The sequence below is a fragment of the Pieris napi genome, chromosome 14, assembly GCF_905475465.1.
Source record: "Pieris napi chromosome 14, ilPieNapi1.2, whole genome shotgun sequence".
Classification (NCBI taxonomy): Eukaryota; Metazoa; Arthropoda; class Insecta; order Lepidoptera; family Pieridae; genus Pieris; species Pieris napi.
The window spans coordinates 6,897,496-6,917,478 of record NC_062247.1 but is presented as its reverse complement, the minus strand read 5'-3'; the positions used below and the strand labels follow the sequence as shown (position 1 = coordinate 6,917,478).

Genomic DNA, 19,983 nt, shown 5'->3' with positions numbered 1-19,983 from the left:
TTCAGGTTATAATTTTTAATTGAAAAAAAAAACCATTCAAATTATAAACAGTGTAAACCCTTGTAACGTCATTCATTATAACGAAAAACTCTCTATAACAGAAAAATGAGTTAAATTTATTTGGGTTAACCCAATATCCATACATTATATCTTCACTCCCTATAACGAATCCTCTCTATAACAAATAAAAATAATCGGTCCCTTGAAATTATATTGTAAAGGAATGTATACTGTATTTATTTACTGATCATTGTTTATCATTCGAGTGCCATCTTGCGGCACTGTTATATTTTGTAATATAATTAAATAAGATTTATTAAAACAATTACTATTGCTAACTATCACAATAGGTAACCTTATACAAAAAAGGTATTTTCTTTTCGGTTTTGTGCATAATTACCCGTTTTTTTGTGAGTCGTGAGTCGTGTTATAAGCGAGAGCAGAGGGTAGGTATTATTTACTAATTAAATTATACACATTTTTAAGTTGAGTTCTATGCAGATGTTATAAAATCTTTCGAAAACGAAAAGTATTTTTATCTGACACGTTTAAATTGAAACAGCTCACTATGTAGCAACCATTGTTTGGTTATGAATCACGCAAGACATAAAGTAAGATCATTACTGTCAATAATGTACTTATGGGCTTAGTTAGAAGTAGTGTAGTAGTGTGTATAGATACATTTTTGATGGAATGGATATTACGTCATGATATTTCACCGGTTGGCCGAAAAATATATTAATAAAAATATTTTCCCAATATCCTCAACCTAAACTTTTGAGTCGCGAAAAAGAGTGTGTATCCCTTATTATGTTAAAAACTTAGGTTTTTACGAGCTGATTCTAATATTTTAGATAAATGATATTTTAGGTTCCTAAAATCGAGCGTAGCTAAAATATTATTTTATGTTTGCATGTGCATATATGGAACAAGCTGAAGTATTTCCGAACCGACTGTCCTTCAAAAAAAGAGCGTATCAATTCTAAAAAGGCCGGCATCGCACTCGCGAACTCTGGCATTTTTAGTGATGGTATCATATAACATCAGATGAGCCTCTTGCCCGTTTTCCTCCTGTTATATACAGTTCTGTATAGTAGACAAACATTTGTGTTTCAAGTGATTTAAAACGATTTCAGTGACTCTGTGTTTATAGTACTGTAATAAAATATTCAGAAGAAGTCACGATCACCATCTTGTCGCTCATAAACGTATGATTTGTGTATTCAAACGTGTGAAGTCATTCCATATATGTAGTAAAGTGTGTCCTTAAAAGGATTAAGTCATATTTGCGTCAATTTGCAGGGAATGAGGGCAAGTGGTGGAGTCGCGACAATAAGTCGCCGGTCATGGCTAGAAAAGGTTTTAACTCTTCTCTCCTTTGATTTTAAGATTAGGACGAATTTTAGTTTTATTTCTGCACTGTGAATATAATCTTCTTTTTCCCAGTTTTAACTTTTTAGATTATTAATAACAATAATCAAAAGTAAACATTCAGACAAAATGTATTTGTATATTCCTTGCGATGAGCGACACACTTAAATGTCTACGCGCTTTTCGGTACTGACTTTCTATCTAAGAGTAAATCATTGGTATGTGGACTCCAGAAATTATTATGATTTGTGTCCAAAATTATATCATTTATTAAGGAACTTTTATGAGCAATACAAATCTTTAAACCAACCTTCATATCTTTTTAACCTAAGAAAAATTTAAAATGTTATGTTGTTATTTTTAGGTAATTATATTTGAAAATTTCCAGTCAATTATTGAAATAAAATATGAAATCGACAACGCTCTCTGTAAACCGATTTAATTGTGATTCCTTTACAGCCTTAATTGCTGCAATCTGAGAGTGCCATATGATATGTTAGAGGTATAATTTCTCGCTTAATGTTTGTTTAACCTTAATAAAGTTACAATAATTAAATAAATATCAAGTAAGTAATAAAACATCTATGTCTCCTTCTGGTAGCTTTTCTGTCTTGTGTTGTAAACAAAATAACGTGTGGCTAGTTAATAAGGTGACTAAGGAAAAGAGCCTCTATTGCAAGAACTAATGTCTCAACTCATATCGCTTTATTGCGAAAGGCTTTCTCACAGCTGTGCGCCGAGCAATAATAACAGGGGCAAAGAAACCTTACTGATAATAAGACAAATGGATATAGCAATTTCTTTACTTTTGTACATCTCGACTTCATGGTTTAATTGATCGATGCCTATAATCCGGAGAACCTGGGTTGGTGAAAGACCGAGATGGGTGATTTATAATGATAATATATTTTGCATGTGTCAAAAAAGCATCCACGAAACATATGTAGAAATATATTTGTGTACACCACGATCTGCTTTAGCAATACTGTATGGGAAACAGCTGTTTAATTTGAGTCCTACAAAATTTATAATTTTTAATAACTTTGTTATATATTTCCTTAAAGTTTTTCCATTTTGTTATTAAATATTTAATTAGTGCAGTGTTTAAATAGGTTTTGCTAACAAAATTAGCGTCTAAAACGCTAATATTGTGATAAAAAGTTAAGTGTCAGTTAGGTTAAAAAAATTCAAAATTTTCTTTCACGAAATATTTCACTATTAAACTTGGGACAATTAGTGTTTTGTAAGTACTACTTTACGTATATATATATATAATAATACTAGTATACCTGTGCCATTAGTCTAAAATCACTACATACTTAACTTGAGTATTTACGCTTCTTATTGGAAGCCAAAACAACACCTTTGTAGCATTATGATGACTCGCAGAGGCCTTGCCTTACAAGAAGAGTCTAAACTTAAGCTAGCGCTAAGGGAATTGAATGCTTCCAGGGAGTTGTGTGCTCAGTTAACATTAGAGAGAGAGGACAATGAAAGAGAACTGTTGGAAGTGCTAGAGGCCAATAAAAAGCTTAAAGCCGAACTATCATTGATATTTCAGCAAAATAACACACTTCAGGATGAGTGTGACTTGCTGAAAAGTCAATTGGACAAGCTTGATGGCTATGGCTTAGAATATGAAAGTGCCTTGAAACGCATAGCTAATCTTGAAAGGGAATTGTATGAGGCTAATCAACATATTATAAAGCTTGAAGAAGACTCACACCAAAAGTCAGAGACTATAACACAAGACCTTTTTAAAGACTTAGTTTACAATAGTTCACTTTCAAAATCGAATTCCTCTACAGCATATAAAAATATTAATGGATGTAGTATAAAAAGAATAAAGAAATACATTAAAATCAATAAATTTGTAACTAAAACTCAAAAATTACTGAAAAAGTACAACATTGTATTAGATAGTAAAAAATTAATGAAGGAAAACATAAAACTTAAAACTAATATTGATATGCACTTAATTGAACTTGAAAATAGTAGGATTAAATATGAATTTGACACCCAACAACTGCAAAAGGAGATCTTGGATCTTCAAAATATAGCAGATTCCATGGTATCAAAATTCCAGGAGTCACAAATGATGGTTTCTAAATACTCGACTGCTATATCTTATCAAGATCTCCACACATGCAGCACAATGCTTTGAGCATGAAAACTCAAGCCAGTCTGTACATGTGCCATCACCAGTATGTAGGGTTAATAACATTTCAAAGCTAAATTTAATGTACTGTGACCAAATAGGCCATCAAATGAGCCAATTTTTAAATAAGGAACAACATATTATAAACAGCTGTTACCCAAATGCTACTTTTAAATATATTTTAAAGAACATTGTAAGAGAGACTTCCAGTAAAGCGGATAATCTAATTATATTTATAGGCAATAGAGGGAATCTAAACAAAAAGGAGCTTATTAGCTGCTATGAAAAATTGTGCCTACTTAATACTAAAAATCTAATTATGTTTACATTCCCTTATAGTAAACACTTTAGTCAGCATGAAAATAATGCGAGACATATTTTAAATCAGACAATGCACACATTAACATTGTACAATAAAAACTTTACACTAATTGATACCAATAGGTACATTAGTTGTAATAATTATTTTTTGACAAAGGATAGATATAATCTACCTACATATTTTAAAAGACAGATAGCTGATTCGCTATCATATTTATTGTATATAACAGCCAAGAATTTGGCTAGACAACCTGCTTCTATTGAGCAGGTTTTAGTTAGTAAGACCTTGGAAGATATTCCAAGAAATAGTATATCTAATTTAAATTAGACACTAAGACAACAGAGAGTCTCTCTGGCCTAGAATTAGAAAGTAAGCTAAGTAAATTTAAGAACAATACTATCAATCTGGTTCACCAAAATATACAAGGCATGAAAAGTAAATTACTAGAAATTGAGTTGTTTTTGAGCAGTGAAAATGTTGACATACTGTGTATTACAGAACACTGGTTGAAGACATGTGAACTTATGTTCAATTTTTGTAATCATCAGATTGGTAGTTCGTTCTGCAGAGGAAATGCAATACACGGTGGCTCATTAATATTGCTTAGTAAAAAAATAAAATTTAAAGAAAGGAAGGACATAGTGAGCCTCTCTGTGGAACGCATTATAGAAGTATCTTGTGTGGAGCTGGAGCAATTTATCATTGTTAGTTTGTATAGCCCTCCTTCAGCTCAATATGATAGTTTAGAAAAAATATTGGAGCAGGTTCTGTACAAACTGCAGAAATCCAAGAAAAAATTGATCGTTAGTGGAGACTTTAATGTAAATTTGCTTGACAACTGTAGTTCAAGTAAACGTTTGCTAAATCTTTTTAAATCATATAATTTAATTAATACTTTTATTGTACCAACTAGGGTAACAGCCACCACGGCAACATGTATTGACAATATCTATAGTAATATAGTTCCTCTCAACGCCTGTATTATCAACAAACTTACATCTGACCACTCTGGTGAATTGTTTGAATTTGAAATACTAAAATGTAAAGATCAAAAAAAGAAAATATGCACAATTCCTATAACAGAGGATCGGTTAGACAGATTTAGGAAAAATTTGATATTTAAAATGCCATTTTTGCGTAGTAACCAATGCCCTAATAATTTATATAGCACATTCTTTGATTCATTTATTGGTGAATTCAAAAATGTGTTCACTCCAAAGACTTTTTTGGTCTCGGAGAAACCTACCTTTTGTGACTGGGCAACTCCGGAGCTACACAAAAAAAGGCTAAAATTGTATGAGTTGTATGATGAAAAACAGTATAATGACAGTGAAGAATTTAAAACTTATGTTAGGATATTCTCAAAAAGTTTTAGGCAAGAGTGTAGAATCGCTAAGGCGAAACACTTAAGTCTTAGAATAAACAACAGCTCTGATAAGATAAAGGCTACTTGGAAAATTATAAACGAGGAGACTGGAAGAACCTCCAGAAAGGATACTGAATTTAAAGTGAACATAAACGGCAAAGTAATTAGTTCCGACCTCGAAGTAGCCTCTGCATTTGAAGAGTTTTTTACTAACATTCCTTTAAATACAACCAGCGTTTTGAATTCTTCACCATCAGCCGCCCTTTTATTATTGAAAAATAATGTTCCTGTATGCAATCATAAGTTTGTATTTAGCCGCATTAGCTGCAATGACATTATAAAAACATTTAAACAGCTAAAAATAAAAAAAACTAAAGATCTTTGGGGTGTATCTGTTTTCATTTTACAATCAGTAATCAATACTATCAGTTCAGAGTTGGCTATAATATTTAATGAATGTATAGATTGTGGAGTCTTTCCAGACCAGATGAAGATAAGTAAAATCACACCGTTATTCAAAACGGGCAGCACTTCGGACCCCACAAATTTTAGACCCATATCTGTGCTGCCGGCTTTGAGTAAAATCTTTGAAAAAATCATTCTTGAACAATTATTGATACATTTTAATAATAATAAAATTATGCATAGCCAGCAGTATGGTTTTACAAGAGGTCGCTCCACAGCAGATGCTGGCATTCAATTAATTTCCGAGATTTTAAATGCTTGGGAAAATTCTCATGATGCCATTGGAGTTTTTTGCGACTTATCAAAGGCTTTTGACTGTGTCCATCACGAAATCCTAATCAAGAAACTTCAACACTATGGCATTGGCGAAAAAGCGCTAAATCTTGTGGAATCATACCTGAGCGATAGAATTCAAAAGGTAAATGTAAATGGAGCTATATCACAGGGATCCTCTGTTACTATGGGAGTACCGCAAGGCTCCATACTTGGTCCCTTCTTATTCCTCGTCTATATAAATGACCTGCCATTTCTTGTAAATGAGCTTCACGAGATAGTACTGTTTGCTGATGACACTTCGCTTTTATTTAAAGTGAAACGACAAAATCCATCACTTGATAACGTAAACAGTGCCATCTCCAGTGTAGTTCACTGGTTTAATACAAATAATCTTAAGTTAAACGAAAAGAAGACAAAATGTGTTAAATTTGTAACTACAAATGTAAAAAGTAGTCATTCTCAAATAATAATTAAAGACGAGGAAATAGACTTTGTTGATAATGCGGTGTTCTTGGGAATTACTTTAGATAGTAAACTCCAGTGGGGCCGACACATAGAAGGTCTTTCGAATAATAAGTTCCGCAGCGTTCGCAGTAAAAAAGATACGTGATCTTACGGATGAGAACACAGCAAAGCTTGTTTATTTCAGCTATTTTCATAGTATTATGTCATATGGTGTTATTTTGTGGGGTAATGCAGCTGACATTAAATCGATATTTGTGGTGCAAAAGCGGGCTATAAGAGCGATCTGTGGGTTGTCCCCACGGGAGTCGGTCCGAAGCAAATTTAAGGAATTACATATTTTGACTCTGGCAAGTCAATACATTTATGAGAATATTTTGTATGTGCGGAAAAATATAGATATCTTTAAAAAGAATAGTAGCTTCCATAATTATAGTACTCGTAATAAAGACAAATTTAGCGCACCAACCAGAAGGCTGCATAAAACGAGTAATTCTTTCCAAGGCAATTGTATACGTTTTTTCAACAAAATCCCTAGTGAGATACAAGCGTTGTCAATAAATAAATTTAAATCGTACATTAAAGTAAAACTGCTTGCTAAGGCTTATTATAATATAAATGAATATTTAAACGATCCTAGTGCTTGGATATGAGTTGCTCCAGTATGTATTATAGGTAACACGACTGAATCTCTCGGCTGCATTTCCAGACTCCGGGGCGATCGTCAACATCCACGACTGTTTTAATGTAAAGTGGGAACAAACCGTGATCCATGTGGTATCCAATTATTTCAGTATTATTATTATTTTCTTATGTAGCCAAGTCCACATTTCAAGGATCGTCATGCTCGCTTAAATGTCATTGCTTGTGGCGGCGTCCATGCGTCGGGTTGTCTCTCTCCCTAAAATATGGCGAGGGGGCCGATGGCTGGCCATGCGTCATACTCGTGAACGGGTGCTACTTGTGGTGACTGGTCGTACTTGAATTCGTGTATGCGGTGATGTTAATTATTTCGACTATGTGTTTGCGTGTTGTTCCCACGAGAATGTAAGTGCGTGCTCCTATTTCACCATGCCTCCTGCTGATAGGGGACAAGTCTTTGTTTTTATTTATGTTATTATTATTAATTACTTAAAATGTCATGTGGAACATGGTGTAATGGTTGCAGCTCCTTACAAACGTTGTGTAAAAAAAAAAAAAAAACATGGCGATTAAAAAGAGTGGCGGAGAGTTTATTGCCAGTTCTTCTCTTCCGTTCTACGCCCTTGATTTGAGAACTGGCAGTAAATGTAAAATTAGAAGCATTAATATTTATTTCTTTAATGACGAATCACAAGTGTACATTGTGTTACCTACGTGAATAAATGATTTTTGAATTTGAATTTGAATATATATATTTTTTTTCATTTCGTAAATTTTATTGTCTTATTTGCTGTATATTAAATTATATTGTTGATTTAGTCAAGGGTAACAAATGTTTACGAAATATATACTTTGACAAACAGAAAAAACTGTAATTAAACCGTAAGAAGAAAATGTCACTAACTTCGTATACTCTAGTGAGATTTCTATATAAAATTGTAGAGTAAGAAACTGTGTTCTAGATGAATTGCTAGACAAATATAAAATTCGAAAATTGTACTTAGACTAACGAACCCGAGCGAAGCTTATAAAAACAATGTTCTTGCCACTGCTGAAAGGGTTTCAATCTAGCGAGTTATTTACTAAGCAAATAATTTCTCTAGCTATATTATACGTTAATTCGGTAGCGGTTACCCCGTAAAATAAACAACTCGAGCGGTACAGCCGTCCCCTGGGTGCAATGTGTGCTGAAGTCTCTACAATTGTTTATACTTTCCGCTGAATTAATTTTTTAAATAATTTGCCTGCATACCCTGCCGTTTCAAAAGTTGAATTTATGAATGTCTCACTTCAGATGATTAATCAGGACTTTAAGCTGGAATTATTTTTTTCTATATTTGAATATAAATAGTGTAACTGTTACCTGTCTTATATAGTACTAGCTGGCCTGGCGAACATCGTACCGCCTAACAGTCATTTCTTTATTTTTTTTAAATACTTATTCTGCTATTCGGGACACCGGTATAGCTAGTAAGATAAAAAAAGAAAGTTGATAATACAATAAATACATTATGTCAAAAAATAAAAATTTACCTTCCCGGAACCCCTCCACTAACAATTGAACTTTATGATATGGTATTAAAGCTCAAATTGCCTTTAAATATTATTACGTATATTTTGTATGGGAATATAGAAAAGTGTTGTTTTAAGACTTTTTCACTCAATTTTTTTAATTTTTCTCTCCGTAAGAACCATCCTCGTACTTTAAGGAATATTATAAAAAAAGAATCGGACAAATCGGTCAAGCCGTTTTCATGTTATTTCGTGACAACGGAAAACGGGTTTCATTTTTATATTATGTATATAGATATGTAAGTCAAATAGGAAAGTTTACAATAATATTAATTTGTTAAAAAAGAAGACTAATGCCATTATGATCCAATAAATTTCTGACAGCATAAATAATAAAAAAATCTAGTCTAACCAATTTATAATAACTGGAACGGACAACGGAATTAAATACTAATTTATAAAAGCGAACAATTGGGTCAGTCTAGAATCAAGATTATAAATGACTTCACAGTCATTTCCATGTCTTTGACCCCAGCGATCGGCGAGATTTAACAATGTCTATCCTTAAAATTAATCTGTCATATTTTAACATGTTTTTTTGCTACTTCGACTAAAATCATTAAGACAAAAGTGATGGAGAAGTGATTACCCTATTAGTGGTGATTTTCTTTTATACATATCACACGTTACCTACATATTTTAGAAACAGGAGTTTTTTTGAAGACATCTTTATACCTACAGTAATTTGACAATATTTCAACATTTGAATCTGGCTTCGATTATGAACCACTAATTAATACGAATGTAATTTATGTGTATTTTTAAAATGGACTGGTAAAAATTATTATAGGAAAAAACTGACAAGGTACTTTAAGTAATTCCTCATATAGATTAAACCGCTGGCCTCGACTGCTAAGGCAGGCCTCGGTTCGCTTATACTCAAATTTTGACTGATTAAAGGCTTTGTGCCTGCCTTCTATGTCAAAATTCGTCTAAATCAAGTAATCAATTAAATAGACGCGGTAATGTGTTTGTTATGATGGGGTAACAAACACATTACGGCTCTTCAAATAAAATCTGTTGAAAAAGTAGTGAGCTCTTACATTTTACAATTCATTTATTGTATGTAAACAGTGAAAAGGACAATAAAATATAACAAATGAGAACCTGAACGTTGCTGACTAATGGGTAACCAGCCTAGCCGCTTTTGGAGCGCAGAGATGTGGGATATTTTGGAAACGATATTATATTGTTAATTAGTGAAAGGCAAAAGTTTGTACGTGACCAGCTTAGCCGCTTCATCTCCTACAATATTTCAAACATACGAAAAATCAATATATTTTTTGTTACACACAGCATACTTTGTGGTCACGTTGGTTGCGTAACCCCTTATTTTTCTATTCCCTGGTTTAATGAAATACCGTAATTCAAATCCTCGATAGTAACAAATCTATTTTGAAACTATAATGTAACACCATTTGTCCCGTAGTCGTAAATTACACGTCATTTACAAGAACGGGGAAGGATAAAGATCATTTGCTTAACTGATGTTACGCCTCTGCGTCATGTTGATTCATGATATATCATTTTAATACCAAATACAATTCGCACAATCATTATTAGTTGGTTTAACATTTAAGTCAATTAACAATTTTTCATAAACCTTTAATTCTCTTATACGGATCTTCTTAATATATAAAACAATGTTAATTATTATTCGAACATTTATAGCTCAAGCTCTATTTACATGTTTATAAGTAGTAATCATCATAAACAAAAACAATTGAAAAATTGACGAAAAAATAAAATTATTTAAAATTATCCAATAAAAAATGTTCAGGTTTCGTAAGTGTCAAAACATTTAATGTTCATCCCGTCGACACGTAATAACGTATTAAAATAAAGAATTCGAATCGACAATCTGTATCCACAATATTCAAATAATGTCATATTTTAAAGTCAGTAATAAAAAAGGATTGACATATATATATGTAATGGAATGATATTTCATTAATTTGAATTTGACGCGTCGGAGTGACACGCGATAAAATGGCGGATGACGTGTAAATTAATTTAGTGGATTATAGTGTAAAAAGATAGATTAAAGGATAAATGAACATTAAATGTCGTTTCTTTGTATTTCAGGTAAGAATAATTATAATAGTTAGATCATAAGTGCATTATATTATAAAATGTGATAAATAAAATAAAAACTTTGTATTTCAGAGAAACAATTTTGTGTTTTCATTTAGAAAAAATCCTTAATAATATTCCTTATAAAACGACATTTTTGTTTATTAAAAGAAAATGGACCGGCTGCAATTTGAGTTTACAATGATAGCCTCAATCGATGGCAAATCAAATATATTGGCCATAACTTCAATATTGACAGAAGAAGGAAAATGTTACGTTTTACCTGATGAACTGAAGCCGGTGATTCATCATACAAATATAGTAAAATTGAACACTTTTTCAAAAATAAAAAATAGTATAAAGAAAAGGCACCAAAGCAGAAAGATATGGGTAAAATTAGATGAAGATTTAAAGAAAACATATATAGATGAGGAAGGTAATATGCAATTTTTAGATCAATATTTAGAGGAAATGAGCACAAAACAACCAAGAGGCAATGATGATAATTTGCAACATATCCTGGAAAAATTAATAGAATCTACAACAAAAAAAGAAAATCAAAATAATTTAAAACATGTTTCGGAGAAATTTATTATTGAAAAATTCACAAGTAAGAATCCTAATGCAGTGCAATGGATAGAGAATTTTGAAAAAGAGTGTGAGCGTTTTAATATAACAAAAGATGAAACAAAAATAGATATATTGAGATTATTTTTAGAAAACTACAGTTTGGATTGGTATAGCTCGATGGTAATTAAACTATCAGTAAATTCTGAATGGAATGAATGGAAAGACAATTTTTTAGAAACTTTTAGGAATCAAGGGTGGGATGTAGTCACAACTGCTTTCACATTCAAGTATAAAGAAGGGCTGTTAATTGATTATGCTATAAAAAAAGAACGGCTTATACTAGACATAAATAAATCGATAGATTCCAGAACAATGATAGATCTAATTGCAACTGGTTTACCTGGTTTTATCTTGAATAAGTTAAACAGGGACGAACTCAAAAACACTACTGATTTGTTCAACGAGATAAGAAAATATGAAGGTATGATCTTCAAGAAAAACTCAACTATAACAAAGAATATATATTCTTATAAAAATAAAACTAATGAGAAGAAGCCATGTAAGACTTGTGAATCTTTGGACAAAGGAATTAGATATCATCCGGAGGAGTTATGTTGGTTCAAGAAAAATAAAAATGAATCTGAAAAGGTTTTTAAAGCCAAAAATTTAAATAATAATTCGATTATTGAAGTAGATATGAATACTGAGAAAAAAAACGAGTAAGTACACCATTAATCAAAATCAAGCTTTTATTAGAAAATAAACTAGAAGTGAGCGGTGTTTATGATTCAGGCTCACAGATCTCTTTAATAAATTCAAGATTGATTAAAGTAAAAGAAAAAAAAGACAATGTGAATATAACATATATGAAAACGGTTAATGGTGTGAAAAAGACAGATGGCTTGATAACAATAAAAATAAAAATCTTTGATTTAGAAGAAGAGGTCGATATATTTATAGTAGAAAATGAAGATTTCGAGGATTTTATAATCGGATTGGATATGATAAAGAAGTTCAAATTAATCCAAAATGAGGACTTGCAGATAGAACAAAGGAAAATAGACAGGATGTCTAAAGATAACAGAAATGAAGATAAGAATATAAAAATATATGCAATAAATTTCAATGAACACATAGAAACAGAGGAATTTGTTAGTAAGACAGATCATTTAGATAAAGAAAAGAAAATTGAGATAGAAGAAGTTATAAACAAATATAAAACTATTTTTGCTAGGGACAAGTATGATATAGGATCAGTTAAAGATTATGAAGCTCACATAGATTTACTTGTAAATACATACTGTAGTAAAAGACCATACAGATGTACAATAGAAGATAAATTAGAAATCGAAGAACAAATATCCAGATTACTAAAGAATAATTTAATAGAAGAATCTTACAGTCCTTTTGCTGCGCCAGTGACATTAGCATTTAAAAAAGGTGAAAATAGAAAATCTCGATTATGTATAGATTTTAGAGAACTTAACAAAATTGTTGTACCACAAGCTCAACCTTTCCCATTAATAGATGATTTAATTATTAAGACAAGAAATTGTAAGTATTTTACTACTCTTGATATAAACTCAGCATTTTGGGCCATACCACTACGGGTGGAAGATAGATATAAAACAGGATTTGTCACACAAGATGGCCATTTTCAGTGGACCTGCCTTCCTTTTGGTTTAAAAACATCACCAGCAATTTTCCAGAGAGTTTTAAGTAATATTCTGAGAAAGCACAATCTCACAGGATACTCTGTAAATTATATTGATGACATTTTAATCTACTCCTCTACTTTTGAGGACCATATAAGACACATAAAAAATGTATTAGAGGCAATAATAAAAGAAGGCTTTAGATTGAAGTTTATGAAGTGTACCTTTGCCTCAGACTCAGTAAAGTATCTTGGCCATGTAATTCAAAACAACTCGGTAAGGCCGTTAAAAGACAATTTGATTTCAATAAAACATTTTCCAACTCCGAAGACACAAAAGAATATCAGACAATTTTTGGGAAAAATTAACTTTTACCATGAATACATACCAAGGAGCGCGATTATCTTAGATCCATTACATAAATTATTAAGAAAAAACGAAAAGTTTATGTGGTCAGAGAAGTGTGAAGAATCATTTAATCAAATAAAGAGATATTTATGTTCTCAACCGGTATTGGAAATATATGACAAAGACTTACCAATAAAAATCTTTACAGATGCATCCTTAGAGGGTATCGGAGCAATATTAAAACAAACACAACTGGACGGTAATGACAAACCAGTGGCATATTTTTCAAAAAAACTGAATGAATCTCAAAAACGGAAAAAAGCTATATACTTAGAATGTTTTGCTATGAAAGAAGCAGTCAAATACTGGCAACACTGGCTCATTGGAAAACAATTCACTATTTACTCAGACCACAAACCTTTAGAAAACATGAACATTAAATGCAGGACAGACGAAGAATTGGGTGATCTCACATACTACCTGTCTCAATACGACTTTACGGTAAAATATATACCTGGTAAAGAAAATGTAGAAGCAGACTGTTTGAGCCGAAATCCTGTGTTAGAATCAGAAGATAACTAAGAGGAATTATTGAAAATAGTTAATTTAATACAAATAAAGGATATAGTTGAAGATCAAGAGCAAAATGAAACAATAAAAGAAAAAAAAGAAAATCTAATACAAAAAAATACAATATATTATAAGAAAATAAAGAAACATGAAAAGATTATCCTCTCAGAAGAATTTAGTAAGAAACTTATAAAAAAGGTGCATGAAGATTTATGCCATATTGGGATCAGACAATTGCAGAAAAAAATAAGTCCAATATACACAGCTAAAAACCTAACAAAGAATATCATAAATATTTGTAAAACATGTGAAATATGCATAAAAAATAAATCAAGAGGTCAAGGAAAATTTGGATTAATGTCACAACTGGGACCAGCAACTAAACCATTTGAGATAATGTCAATGGATACTATAGGCTACTATAGGCTTTGGAGGATCTAGATCAACAAAAAAGTACCTACACCTTTTAGTAGACCATTATACAAGATATGCATTTATTGTGACGTCAAAAACACAGAATGCAAGTGATTTTATAAAACTAACAAAGAATGTACTAGAAACAGATGAGATTGGAATAATTTTGACAGATCAATATCCAGGCATCAATTCAAGAGAATTTAAGCAATATCTACATGAAAATAATGTTAAATTAATTTTTACAGCTGTGAATACACCATTCTCAAATGGCTTGAATGAAAGGTTAAATCAAACAATAGTTAATAAAATAAGATGTAGAATAAATGAGAAAAATAATAAGAGAACATGGACAACAGTGGCAAGAGAATGTATAGAGAAATATAATGAAACAGAACACTCCGTTACAGGTTTTGCACCAAAATATTTACTGGATGGTACAAATGTCAGCATTCTACCAAATGAATTAAAAATAATAGAAGGAGAAGACAAGTGGATTGCTGATAGAAGATTGGCATTAGAAAATACAATAAAATCCCACAAGTACAATAAGAAAATATTTGTTAAAAAAAGAAAAATGCAAGAGTTTAATATAGGAGACAGTGTATATGTTGAGAATGGAAATAGACTGAATAGAAAAAAATTAGACGAATTAAAAATAGGTCCTTTTAAGATAGTAGGGAAAATATCGAACTCCATTTATAGGATTGACACTGGTAACAGAAAAACAGAATCAACTTTGTTCCACATAACAAAATTACAACCGGTTACAACAGAATCTGAAGAAGATGAAATATAAGGAAACGAATATGAAGATAGCTATTAAGTATAGTGTGTAGATATATTATTCAGAATTTTTTCTCTTAGGGGGGGAGATGTAATGGAATGATATTTCATTAATTTGAATTTGACGCGTCGGAGTGACACGCGATAAAATGGCGGATGACGTGTAAATTAATTTAGTGGATTATAGTGTAAAAAGATAGATTAAAGGATAAATGAACATTAAATGTCGTTTCTTTGTATTTCAGGTAAGAATAATTATAATAGTTAGATCATAAGTGCATTATATTATAAAATGTGATAAATAAAATAAAAACTTTGTATTTCAGAGAAACAATTTTGTGTTTTCATTTAGAAAATATCCTTAATAATATTCCTTATATATATATATATTGGTTGTCAAAGGTTTATGTGTGCAATCAGAAATTTATTTTTTACTAAGGAAATTATGTTCATAAAATTAATAATATGACAATTGACTTTATTATAAAAGAAAGTCAAATCCATCAGTTATATAATGTATATATTAATGACATTAATTCACTGGTATGAAGTTCGCCGGGGCAGCTAGTAATTAATAAAAGTTGAAGCAAAAGACCGCGCGGAATTAGATATATGAATAAAGCCCTGGCTATAGGGACCGATTCAGGCCGAGCTACGCTCGCCAGAACAGCCCGAGCTGAGCTGTAAAGGCCCTAAAGGCCAACAGCGAGATTCCATTAAAAAAAATATGGGGAGCTATCACGTTACTGAGTAAATACAAATTATGCAATATCATAACATTCATTAATACGGTACACGACCTGACCTCATTTAAGCATCGTAAAAAGTTATATCCCTGTTCTGCGTAAAGTTAAACGTAAACAACGCACCTACTCGACTGGGAACAATTTTGGCGAAGTTCCAACGTAGTAGCAACACAACGTGTAAATAATTTATTGCAACCAATATCGTCTTTAAATAGTGGGTCAAACTAGCATTTGAATGCTCGGTGGTCCTATATAAGCTACGGGACACTAAAAAATGTGGGTAGGCTTAAAAGGATGACGTGTCAGTTGAATGTATTAGAATTTCGCCGTATTTAAGGAAATGAAACACACATAAATTGATCCAAAGGCTTGACACTCAACGAAATATTTACAAATAAAATAATACACTACAACCTTTCCTTGGTCTATAGTCGATAAATATTGCTTGTTGGAAAAGGTTATTGAACCCTTCAGTTCTAATTTCAAAATATCAGTTATACATCTTCGAATTCATAATAAGAACTCATTTATATATTCTTAATTACAGATAGTACTTTACATACAGATCATGTATTGACCGATTCGGAAAAAAACTGAAGCGGGTTCCGATGTTTAGTTAGTTTATTGTTAAATTTGATCAATATATGCCCTGGCGGAACAATCTTTTGAATGGCTATTCAACAACAAAGGCCCTCCAGAGATCTTTTGTAAGTAACAAGTAGGGCACTTCCTCGGTAATATAATATGCAAATAATGTCTGGAAATTGAGTGGAGTATATTATTCGTTTGTTCATTTATATATTATAGTAACTAATCTTATTTGGAACATTCTTTAATGAGGAAATGTAATTATTAGTTGTATCGGGGTTACTAAATACTATATAATTACAGAAATAACCAAATCAAGGTAACTTATGAAACTCTTTAAGTTAAACAACATCAGACCTATAATTTTGGCTAATTACAGTTAAAATCGATTGACACGCGTCAATCACAATGTTTGAGTTAAATTTTCCCGTTTCTATATAGCTCGCCAAACGTCAGGCCACTTTTATAATTTAAACTTAATACAACATTTTTAATAATTAAACGAATTTTTATACACGATCATCACCTACAGTGATCTCCATGGCTTAGAGTTAGTTCGAGTCCTTAATATGTCTTACTTGCGTAATAAAACCAAACTATTTGACTTAAATGAAATAAAAGTGAATTTTAATCACTTATCTGAGTCGTCATTTTAACCGTTATAAATGTTTTTTGACAAGGATACAAGACAGGCAAATAATAAAATGGTGCCAGTTACACAGACCCCATAAAGGTTTGAGCTCTTAATTTATATAAATACAACTTACATTACAATTAAATATATACCTGGACAATAGACCGGGTCTGCCTGGTGACATCATCAGTAGAACCCTGGATAGATCTGGGTGCACGAATACACGTTGGTATCATTTTCACTATAATACACTTACACACGTCGTGAGCATTTTTAATGAATAATTTTCATACATTCTGAGCAATATAAACAATACAGATTTATGCTAAATAATGATATTACGAATGTGAATAAATTGTTGAAGTAATCTATTAATAATTGTAATACAGACTATACTTATAATATCTTCACAGGCGTGTCTAGAGACGAAGAAACAAGCTAGACGTTAAATTATAAAGAGCAAACAAATCAATCAATAGCAATACACTTTAAAGCACAACTGGAAAAAAATCTTGGAGAGGTTTTCCCGTGATTTTCTTTCCCATTGAAACTTTTTCCACTTTAACATGACCTCTAAAGTTGGATTTTCCTCAAAGCAACAAGTACTAGAAATGTACATTCATACCGTGCGTCACGGTCCATGAATGAATGGCTGCGTCTGTAGTGCGATAAACTTTTCTGGGAATATTTACTCTCGTGGCGCTCTGGCCACGTCACAACACGATGTGGAGCAAACGAAGCATATACAGGTTGGTGTTTTTGTATAGAATGTGCCATGAATATATCAATATTGAGGATTTTTATTTCGCATACATACTTCATTACATGAGAAAAACGTATCATGAGTACTTAAGTACAATATTATGCAAATAAGTTAAAAATATTGTTCGTTTCAAAAGTTTTAAAAGAAAAACACTTGTTCAATTACGATATTCTTAGATCTAGTGGGGTTAAGGTGTAACTGTGATATTACTCTCGGAATAAATGTATATTTAAGATAATAATTGTAATTTAATATAAAAATCTTTTATCATATGGTTTCCCAATTGAGAATGGGTATTAATTTTTTCAATAAAGTATCTTGTTGCCAACAACTTGTAAGTTATTTAACAAAACTTATTTAAGTACCTAAGAGACATAATATAATCTCAATGTGTAAGGTCTATAATATATGCTGCTATATTTTCAGTGCAGCATTTCTTTGAATAAAACTGGCTGACACTTACCAACACACCTTTTGTTACACTTGACTTACGAGACCACAGCAAATGTAAGATAATTTAAAGATATGCTGTTCTCCCAAGGGCTAAAACGCAATTCCTCGTTCAAGAAATATAAACATTATACAATCAAAAATAGTTTATAATGTTGTTTGTAAATTGTTTTGCACAAATTATTCTACTGCCGCGGCTCAGTAATTAATGGACATAGCGTATAAAACGGAAATGCAGGTATCCATTTCCGCCAAAACTTTCAATGTTTGAAGATAGAACTTTAATTTTAAAATATAATAAAGACGTAGAATTGTTTCTGCATACTTCTTTGGGGATATCTGGTCATCAAACAATATTTTTAAGCATATCTAATAACCCTTTGGAATTACATTCAACCTCTCATAGTTATTAAATCTACAACTGCATAATCAAAAGGAGGTGTAGGCGCCATAGGATCTATTGAAATTAAAATAAGCTTAGAACAATGACTAAGTACCAATCAGTGGGTGGAATATTTAGTCTCGAATTTATTTTAATTATGCGTTATCCACGAATTGTGATTTGCGTAAGTCATTGTAAATAGAAGGAAGTAGTTATTTAAGAACCAACAAAATTTTGTTAGTAATATCTTCAGTGAAAGACGATAGTTGACTATTACTATTATTTAAGTTTAGAAAACATATATAATTCTAGAAAATAATAAAAATAAAATGAGATTAAATTACAGCCACCATTTGGTTATTTTGATAAAAAACATTACGAAAGCTTTAAATCAGTTAAATATATCGAAGTCTCCCACGATAAAGCCCGGCGTGATATTAGCCCTATGGTAATTATGGGTTGTGTAGTGTGTAGGCACAAACAACACCTACCTATTATTAATATAAACGTGCCTTGTTTACGCAAACTACAATACCTAATTATACACTCCACGGGGCGCAAATAAAATGAGAATTCGTTATCGCTAGAAATTTCGTAAGGATTTGCACATGAGTGGAGTTTCTTTAATTATTCAATTTTTAAGCGACGTCAAAAACTCCAAAGCTGATTGCTTTTTATCGGCATTTCTAGGCGTACAATATTTTATAATATATTTTTAAAAATATTAATATTTACAATCAAGAAACAGTACGGCCTCCTGCGGTGGATATACTACCTCTGCCGAAGATTGTCATAAATGTTTAAGTAGATAGCTTGATGATTGATTACATAACATACTCATTCTAGGCATCGTAATCTAAAAAAAATAGTCTAATTCTAGCTTCATATCCCGGATATAAATAAATTAATTATCGCTTCATATATTAAATTTCCTTGTACAAGACCAATTAATAGAAATAAAAAATATTGCTATTTCATACTTTTAAGTTTATTTTGAAGTAGCTTAAATTAAAAAAATATATATGTTTGCACTTGTGAGGAACAATTGTATGCTAAGTTCGAGTTCAGTAATTCTAAATTTAAATTCTCAATGATCACTTTTAAGCGAGACGTATTATATTACCATTAAGGAAAACAAAAAAGAAAGGAAGAGGACATAAGTCGTTTCTAGCACGCCTTTGAACTCAGACTTCGTTGGCAAAACGACAAAATCTATTTGCTTTATGAATTAAGAGTCGTATTTCGAGAAGCATTTTTTGTTAATTTTCAGTACTTAGAAAATTTAAACAAGACTCAAGGTTGTTTGACATTGACCATCAGGACTGAATAAATAATACATAGTACAATAAAATAAACTAATTTATCGCAGT

The 19,983-nt window shown here is 31.4% G+C and overlaps 1 protein-coding gene across 7 annotated transcripts in view; it reads right to left on the bottom strand.

The window, feature by feature from the left end:
- The window catches only part of LOC125055878 (protein sickie), a 162,077-nt gene that overhangs the window by 101,000 nt on the left and 41,094 nt on the right, over window positions 1-19,983 (bottom strand). For 2 of the 7 annotated variants that reach the window (XM_047658540.1, XM_047658541.1), the window contains exon 1: window positions 17,171-17,269. The exons of the other annotated variants lie outside the window; for them this stretch is intronic. In XM_047658540.1, the coding sequence (XP_047514496.1) occupies window positions 17,171-17,254 (84 nt within the window). In that variant the 5' untranslated portion in view covers window positions 17,255-17,269. Of the gene's footprint in view, window positions 1-17,170; window positions 17,270-19,983 lie in introns of those variants that run through there. 7 annotated transcript variants of the gene reach the window in all.